At 30.4% G+C, this 9,008-nt stretch overlaps 2 protein-coding genes across 3 annotated transcripts; both read right to left on the bottom strand.

Annotated features, from left to right (window-relative positions):
• Positions 1-1,886: 1,886 nt before the first annotated feature.
• On the bottom strand, positions 1,887-8,756 carry LOC122723356. Of its 2 annotated transcripts, XM_043955418.1 has the most exons (9): positions 7,924-8,756; positions 7,567-7,619; positions 4,193-4,348; positions 3,989-4,052; positions 3,739-3,881; positions 3,529-3,616; positions 3,186-3,301; positions 2,884-3,034; positions 1,887-2,559 (listed from the first exon to the last, which is right to left on the bottom strand). In XM_043955418.1, the coding sequence occupies exons 1-5, from the start codon at positions 8,687-8,689 to the stop codon at positions 3,805-3,807; spliced, it is 1,116 nt and encodes a 371-aa protein (XP_043811353.1). In that variant the 5' UTR covers positions 8,690-8,756; the 3' UTR covers positions 1,887-2,559; positions 2,884-3,034; positions 3,186-3,301; positions 3,529-3,616; positions 3,739-3,804. The 2 variants fall into 2 exon arrangements, with proteins under 2 accessions (XP_043811353.1, XP_043811354.1); XM_043955419.1 differs by lacking the exon at positions 3,186-3,301.
• Positions 2,879-3,804, bottom strand: LOC122723215 (probable protein arginine N-methyltransferase 1). Its single transcript, XM_043954752.1, has 4 exons — positions 3,739-3,804; positions 3,529-3,616; positions 3,186-3,301; positions 2,879-3,034 (listed from the first exon to the last, which is right to left on the bottom strand). Exons 1-4 carry the CDS (start codon positions 3,802-3,804, stop codon positions 2,879-2,881), a joined length of 426 nt encoding a protein of 141 aa, XP_043810687.1.
• Positions 8,757-9,008: the final 252 nt, after the last annotated feature.

Raw genomic sequence — 9,008 nt, 5'->3', positions numbered from 1 at the left:
TGATTAAAATATGACATGTTCTTTAGTTAAATTTTTTTTTAAAAAAAAATAAAAAAATAAAAAATAAAGAAGAAAAAAACATAATGGCTGTGCTTTGATTGCATTAGCTATATTTTTACTTTTATTGTATACATTATTAAATTTAATAAGTCTATTTATAATAAAAAAATAATAAATTAATTACATTTTTATTAGTTACAACTATAAAATTTAAACAATCTATAAAATTTTAAAAATATTTAAATTTAATTTCCAAAGAGATATTATTATTTCCAACAGTTCTCGCAGATTTAGCGACTCTATTGGTAGTATCAACGTGGGTGCCAATCTCTCTTTCAGCCAAGAGACATGTTTTTGGTGCAAGAAAATAAGAACTCTTAAATTGAAACTTTAATTAATGCACAAATCAATAATATCGATAATAACAATCTCAAATCAAACTAACTACTTAATATTAAATAAATATAAAATATATCCAAAATTCAAAATTAAATTTCAATAAAAATTAAAAAATATAAAGATTAACGATGGATATTACGAAATCACTCGAATTTCTATTCTAATATAATATATTAGTAAAATTCATAACAATTTATATAAAGTAGTTTTTATTATAAAATTAAAGAAAAATTCACCGCAATAATTTAGTCATAGTAGAAACTCACACTTCACTTATTATAACATAATTGAATATATATCCACTAAAAATAAAAAATCTTCCATTTACAATAAAACTAAAAATTCTCACAAACTCTTAAATTGAAATATTGAATCAATGTATAAATCAATAATCTCAATAATAACAATCTCAAATCAAATTAACTGCCTGAAGTTGAAGTTAAATAAATCTAAAGTATATTTAAAAATTAAAATTAAAAGCTAAATCCTAGTAAAAATTAAAGAAGATAAAGATTGTTCCATAGATGCTCTGTATGAATGGACTTACTGATGATATTAAGAAGCCTTCTCGGATGCGACAATTTCATTCTCCTTCCCATTCAATCAAACTCTACTCCAATTATGCCTTGATGTTAGTTCATTGCTTTCTTGTTAGTTCGTTGCTTTTTAATTGGACGTGACAATTTTACAAGTGATCAACCACCACCATATATGAAAAGTTTTTAAAATTTTGCCAATATTAACATTTTTCTCCAATGTCGTCCAAGGGATGACACCGATGAAATATCAAAAGTCCTTCAAAGGAATAAGAATTAATTTAGATGAGAAAAATAATTTAATTTTTTTCTTAATAAATTAACGATAAAAATAAATGAAATGAATGAAAAAAAAATAATAACTTTTAATAAATTTTAAAAAATACAGATTAATTTATAAATAATGACAATACTAAAAAAATAAATAGTAAATTTTTTTTATTTTAATATAAATAATAATTTTTTTAATTTAAATTAATTTTCAGTTTATAATTAATTTAGTAGTAAATTTAACATAAAAATTATTTTATTAATAAAATAAAATTTTAAAAATTATATTCTTTATTATAAAAAAATAATAAATAAAATTATAAATTCTGTCAATATCTCAAAATTTTCACTATAAATTACTCTTATTCTTTATTTTTTAACATTGTATTTTCATATTTACCATATGCATATTTTTCTAGAGTTTAAAATAATTATTAGTAAGATAAAAATATATTTTATTATATATATACTCAAAGTTTACATATTCATATTTAAAATAACACATAATTAAATAATAATAAACAATAGATTAAAAAATAAAACCCATTGAATAAAAAATTGTTAAACCTTTTAATTTGCAAAGATTAGAACATTGAATTTTAAAAAAATTAACAGCAAATTACAATATATATACTATCTTTTAACTCAAGAGGGGTAAGCTCTCAAATTTCAACTCAGATGGAAAGAAATTAATAATACCAACAATAATAATAATAAGATTCTAATTGATTACAGAAATAAAGTTGGAAGACTAATTTTGAGACGACCTAAACCCCGCTCACTATGAACGGAATCGCCTGAAAAGTAATTTCTTGCAAATCATAGGGGACATAAGGTGTACACTGAAGAAATAAGATTCAATTTCCAACCACTTAAAACAATACAATTAAGGTCCTGAAAAATTAAAACTCAAAATTTCAGCGTTAGATTCTCATTCCCCTTTGCAAATACGTAAAAGGGGATTGCCAAAAATTGCAGGCAAAATACATGTAAGGGAAGCCAAGCCCATAACTCTCTCAATTCTTGAACAGAGAGAAATGAGAAATACACTCAGCTCCCAAATAGAAAGCAACTTACTAGATAGAAGTTGTGGTTAAGCATCACCTTTGCCACTACTGCTTTGAATTTTGAATAACATGTAGATTACTTCACCGCATCTTATAATATTGAGTTCTTGAGACCACACACCGCTGCCCATTCAATGCATATTTGATCATTATATCAATGTCGCGAGGATTTTTTTGGTCCGGTGCGACAGTCATGTTCCCAGATAAGACTTCCCCTTCACATATAGTTAACACATCTTCTAGGTACAGAATTGTTTGCTTCCAGTGTGTAGCCCGTGATCTTGGCCCTGCATTGATTTGAGTTCGTCAGAGAAGCATAAAGTCTTCCCCAATATGCTATTCTAAGAATGAAATGTAGACAATGGACAGAGCATTATTCAGGCACAACACACAACCAACTGGCCGCGTACAATCCCCCACGTACTGTCAAGTTGTCATTCTAACTTTTAACTTTAGACTTGTATTAGTCTCGTGATGACGATGCTCAAAGTAATGAAATGTGTAGTATTTTTGAGGTGACCTTCAAACTCATTGAATTTTACAAAGACAAGCATCTAATCCAAATGACTAGACAAACAGCACATAAAAGCATAAATAAAAAAAAGATTAACCTGTAGAGAAGCCCATTAACTTGCGACATTTGGTAAATGACACATCAAAGTAGGCCACCAAGGCATGGATGTAATCATCCCGCTCAGCCACAAGCTTAAAAGGAACTGTGAAGGAAGCGTCCCCAGAAACCATTTGAGAGATATCCATAATCTGAAATGAGGCGAAGTAAACCAAACGATCACCAAAACAGGGAAGAACACCCAACAAAAGTATAGACCAAAAAACTTTTAAACAAGCATACATCCTTGTCTACATGCACATACGTGTTTTTGGCACACACACAAGTTTATGCATATCCCACCTTGAGGAGCTGGCAGTCTGTGACAATTTGTTTCTGATCAACAGTATCAACAAGAGGTTCCATGATGGCTTGCTTCTTGGTGCAACTCATGTTAAAGCCATACACATTATTCCAAACTGGAGTAGTGTGAGAGCAAAAGGGACCAAACAACCATTACAAAACAAGATCCAATAATTTTTCAGCTTACAGAAACACATGCATAGAAGAGAAGTCTAAGAAAAACTAAAAGCCCCATTCATGGAATTGATATGAGAGAAGAGTCCCCAAAACTATCCAAATTTTGGAGCCTAAAGAAAACGACTAAAAAATATACTTGTATGAATTAGAAATTCAAGAGACTCACATTCAATCTTATCTTCTTTGTAGTCTGCATCCTCAATGGCTGTCAAATAAAGGAAAGCTTTGTCTGGTAGAAGAATTCCATCACTGACCTGAAAACCGGCAAAGCACAAGAAAAGTTGACACCATTGATTTCTTATATCAAAGAACTACAATTGATATAACAATGTTCTGCACAGTCAGAGAATAAAGTGAAAAATGAAATACAACTTACAAGCCATTTATCTCGTGCATAGAGGACCGTGTTTAACATATTTTCATACAATAGAAAATATCCCATTCACTCTGAAATTATAATATCTACTTTAGCAACTGGTAGCTCAATTTCTTCAATCTTTCCCTTCAAAACCGTTACAACTGTAACAATATTTTATTTAATAAAAAAAGGGCAGAGTCACTGACTACTTTGAAGGAATATAGAAAGACAGTAGAATTAGCAAAACATCATAACACAAACATATTACCTTCTGAAAAACCATTTGATTCAACTATTTCTTTTGCCATGTCAGCCATGTCTGAGCACTCAACCTGAAAATGGAAAAGCAGGCAACCACATTTAATATAAAAAAACACATGACAAAAACACAAAATATGACATGCCTAATCGTAGCATCTTGATTGAAACAATTCCTTGCTGAATAGAAGGAGGGAAAGAAGTGAACACATACCGCATAAACATGTGCAGCCCCAGCTTTTGCACAAAATAGGGACAGAATTCCAGTTCCAGCGCCAACATCAAGTACTATTTTATTCTTAAATAGAAACTTATTCTGATAAATAACATTTTGATAAGTTTTAGTTCTCACTACATCCTTCAGCATTTCCTGCAATGTAAATGTGGTCAAGAGAATATCAGTTGGTAACTAATTTTATGTAACAAGGGGGAAATGCATCGCATAAAATAAATCAATTCCATAATTACTCAAGAATTCCAAATTTCACAATTTAAAAAGTCATCTAGATGTAGCACGGTAGAAAATATTGAAATAATACAGATGCATGAATTTGAAACAACTCAAACAACAGATTTGCAAGGACAAGATATTCATCTTTAAACTCAATAATAATTTAAAACGTGGTTTTCATCCTATGCGCGGGAGAATCATTGATTTTGGAGTGGTTTCTGTGAGGTCAAAGGGATGCTACTCTTGCTAGCATAAACCTACAAATCCTTAGGCGTTACGAGTGCATGACCATTTTGTAAACACATGCTCCCATAAAAGCTACTCCCAATTCAAACTAAAATAAAAAGAAAATACATAAATAAGGAGTTCAAGAAATCATCCATTTGAAGTAGCAAGAGATGATATTTTGAGCGCAGGGGCAACCCACTTACTTCGTGAATACCTGTGAACACAAAAACAGAATAAACAAATTTTAGTTTTTTGCGAAGTTATGCTCATCTACCTTTTTCTCAAAAACCGTAAGGCCAAAATACATTTCTCTCTTACATCTTTTAATCAATAGAAAATATATTTATTTAAAAAAGTATTTTCAATTATTATAAATAGATGGTAAGATATATATCTGTTTGAGAAAATAACTCCAACAATTATAAATAATTAATCTGAGGTCTATATATTCCTTCTTTTCTCTCTTACATCTTTAATTTTAATTTTTTTTAAAAAATAACAGAATTATTATATGTAATTTTTTTAATTTTATTATATTTTGAATGTCTATTATCACAATTTTACATGACAATGCTCCTAAAAGAAAATATTATTTTTCATATTCTAAACTCAGTTTATACACTCACTGTTTTAATATATTTTAGATTTTGAATAAAAAATTTTTATATAAATCAGATTTATATAAATTAATAATAAAAAATAATAATAAAATTTATATGAAATTTTATATATTTAATAAGAATTTAAACCAACATCTGAAATATTATTCGATTTAAAAGGAAAATAAATGAGAAGAAAGAAAAAAAGTGGCGGTGGAAGAAACAAAAATTCATGTATAAAAGGATAATTCATTAATGGCGTGGAATTATTAATATGGTATTAAGGTCAAAAGTCAAAATAACAATTGGGATGTTAGATGCTTTAACAACTAAAGCACCATCATTAATAATAAATAAATAAGAGTATTTCTCAATCTTCACGAAATTTCCAAAATAGAACAGCTGGTATTATGCTTATTTTTAACTAAGAAAATTTTTTCTAGAACCAGTAAAAGGAAATCAAACTAATATAAATCATAAGTAAAATTTTTAAAAATTATTAAAACTTAGTTTGCCTTTCTTTTTAATATATTTCAGGCAATTTATAATTGAAAGAGGGTTTAAATCGGTTGTTGATTCAAAAAACAACCAATCCAACTCAATTTAAATTCACAAGAACAATCCAATCCATAACTCAAAGCCCCAACTAAATCAAAACTAAATCTCAAAAATGTTACATAAAAATTTAATGCAATGCATATTCAGTTATATCATCCATCGTCATTAACACCGATCAATAAAGAAATGAAACCAGACCAATCACCGCTATAATAATTGACTCATTACAACAATTATAACTAATGGACATGAAAAAGCACAATATTAAACATGCATATATTAAAATTAAAGAAAAAAAATTCTCAAAAGCAAAATAATAGAGGCAACTGGAGGGAAAATCAAAATACGAGAAAGGAGACATGAGTTTTTAGTTGGTTATCGGTCAGAGGGAGCGTGAACCATTGGACATATTAGTTTAATTTTAAAAATGCCAGCATTAACACTAATAAAAATCCTCTCCAAAGTAGAGATACCAACTCTCACTTAGGTCTAAAGAGCATTCATCCCTCTCACATAAACAAAAAGGACTTGTAAAATAAATGACAAAAAAAACATTAAAAAAAAAAAGCCACTGCCACACTCTCACAATGAGGGACAACCATGGAGGATGATACTATTCCCTATTGAAAGACAGTAAAAAATATAAGAGAGAGCAAATGAAACAATAAACGACAATAGCTTAATCAAACCCTATCCACCTTCATGCACTCAAAACACAACTTTGCAATCACTCTAGTAAATCTCTTTGACTTGAAATTACTTAGTTTATCTATATATCACTTTGTGTTTGATAAATTCAAAAGTGAATCCTTACTCTCTCAATTTTCTTATTAAAAATTAATAAATATGTAAATTATTTTTAGATTTCAGTATTATATTATTAATTTTAATTATAATAAATACTAACACAATAACTTATTTTTTCCTGTCGATTTATCTAGGGTGTTCTCTCGTCTTGTCCCTCTGACAAGTTTCGTCAATTTTCGTTTCTTAATGATTATTGATCGTACTTATTGACTTAAATTATGGCTGCGAATCAATTGGCGGCTGATGATACTAAACGTATGGCGAAAGACATGGCTAGGTTATCTGTGGAGGATGATGGTGAAGAGGTTGTCGTGATCAGTGAGAATACTGGAGAGGATTTTGATATTTCTTCGTTGTGCTTGATCGGACATTTCTTGACAGAGAGGCTAGTCAACTTCACGGCTATGAAACATACATTGGCAGCTCTCATGAAACCTGTTATGGGATTTCGGTTAGGGAGGTCAATGGAGGGGTGTATGTTTTTCAGTTTTATCATGCTGTGGATATGAACAGAATTTTAGACAGGAGTCCATGGTCCTTTAATAACCAGACACTTCTAATGGAGAAAATGGGGGATTTTGAGAACTCCTGTGATGTTCCTCTTAATCATATGTACATGTGGGTGAAGGTGTTCGGTTTGAAGGCTAGTTTTAAATCAGACAGTGTGGCACCATGCGTAAAGAACTTTAGCCACCATGTCATCGTAGAGTCTACATATTTAAAACAAACAATACATGTTTAAATTTCTGCCTCTTGGGTAAACAAAATGGAGTTCAAATAAATGGTGACCACATATGGTACAGAAGACAGATAGAAAGGAGGGCTCCAAAGGGATAAGGAAGAACAAGATGAAGAACAATGCACACACTATGATTGTGAGAAGTAACAAATCAAGCAGTATAGAAAGTCTAAGGAATTAAACAGTGGAGAAAAAAAGAAACTAACCAATAGTGAAGTCACAGGCAAGGCTGGCTCCAACAGCATCCTCACAAGAGTCTCTGAATGGCATTGTTTATCAGGATGTAAGCACATAAAAAGCAAAACCAATGAAAGTACACCAAAAATAGACGTTTCTGCAATCAACAATTACATTGTTTTGAACAAACTAAATAGGCCTAAAGCCAACTAAGCAGCAGAATTCCTCAAGACATTCAAATGTACTCAATCGACATTTTCAGTTTGATTTAAATTCTATACCATTCACCTATGCCAAAAACCAAAATATAATAAGAGGCAAAATTATCCTTTACCAGTTTGTAAAAAATAACTCAAAATTCAAACTAAAGATTAAACTACACTAACCGAAGAAGTAGAAGCTCTGTAACCCAGTTATTGAGCCAACAATCCAACTTCTCAGTTCCTTCTCCAGCGCTTCCCCTCGATTCCCTATTCGTAAATCCAAGCATAGCTTCAACAAGAAAACCTCAGAAATAACAACTCCAGCCAAGTTTGCAACTGTTGACCCTCCAACACTAATCTCTTTATATATCTCATCACTCGTGAGAGGTAAAAAACCCTTCAAGCCGTCGTTCCCATCAATCCAGAGACTAGCCAAATCTAAAAACGATACACTCAAATTTGAATCACTTTCCTTACTGACATCCTTACCACAACACACACTTACATATCCAATAATCTCCCCAATCAAAGACTTGGCCTCCTTAGCAGCTTTCTTCACTCTCCTAGCTCCCAAATCTTTGCCCAATAACTCAACAACCAAATTATAAACTTGGAAAACAACAGGAGCTAGCAATGCTATGCTTTTCGAAGCACTACACGGACCTGAGCATCTCGAAATAAGTTGAAACAGTTCCTTTACAATCAGAATATGATCTGAAAGATCCTGGTTTGCTTTTTTTCGGCTCCTGAAGGACAAAGCAGAGTAGATCCAGATCGTTTCTATAGGAGGATCAACTTTCGATTGCATTAATCGGTAGAATACATTGATGAAATGAGACAAATTTAATGTTTCTTTGTGTATTTCATCTACGAGTTGTTGCATTGATTGGTGGAATGCGAGCCCATAATTTTCCTCGATAAAAGGAATGGGTTTCGAAGACGAGGCCATGCTGATTCTTGAAAATTAGGAATTCGAAGAGCAACTCTGCCCAGTCAAAACCCTAAGTAATGGCCTCGTAGGGTTTTAGCACAACAGAAACGATGGCGTTTTGCATGGAATTACAATGATTTTACTTTTATATATCTATTTGATGAAACTTATGACTTAAGCATTACCTGTTTAATGAGAAAAAATAAATTCAAAAATTTTGTGATAATTTCATCTCTATAGTTTTAATTTTTATAATAATTTAATTTTTATATTTTAAATATTTATAATAATTTAATCTTTTAATTAGGTATAATTTTTCGATTTATAATTAATTAAT

Source organism: Manihot esculenta, chromosome 3, assembly GCF_001659605.2.
Source record: "Manihot esculenta cultivar AM560-2 chromosome 3, M.esculenta_v8, whole genome shotgun sequence".
Lineage (NCBI taxonomy): Eukaryota > Viridiplantae > Streptophyta > Magnoliopsida > Malpighiales > Euphorbiaceae > Manihot > Manihot esculenta.
This window is presented reverse-complemented; position numbering and strand designations above follow the sequence as displayed.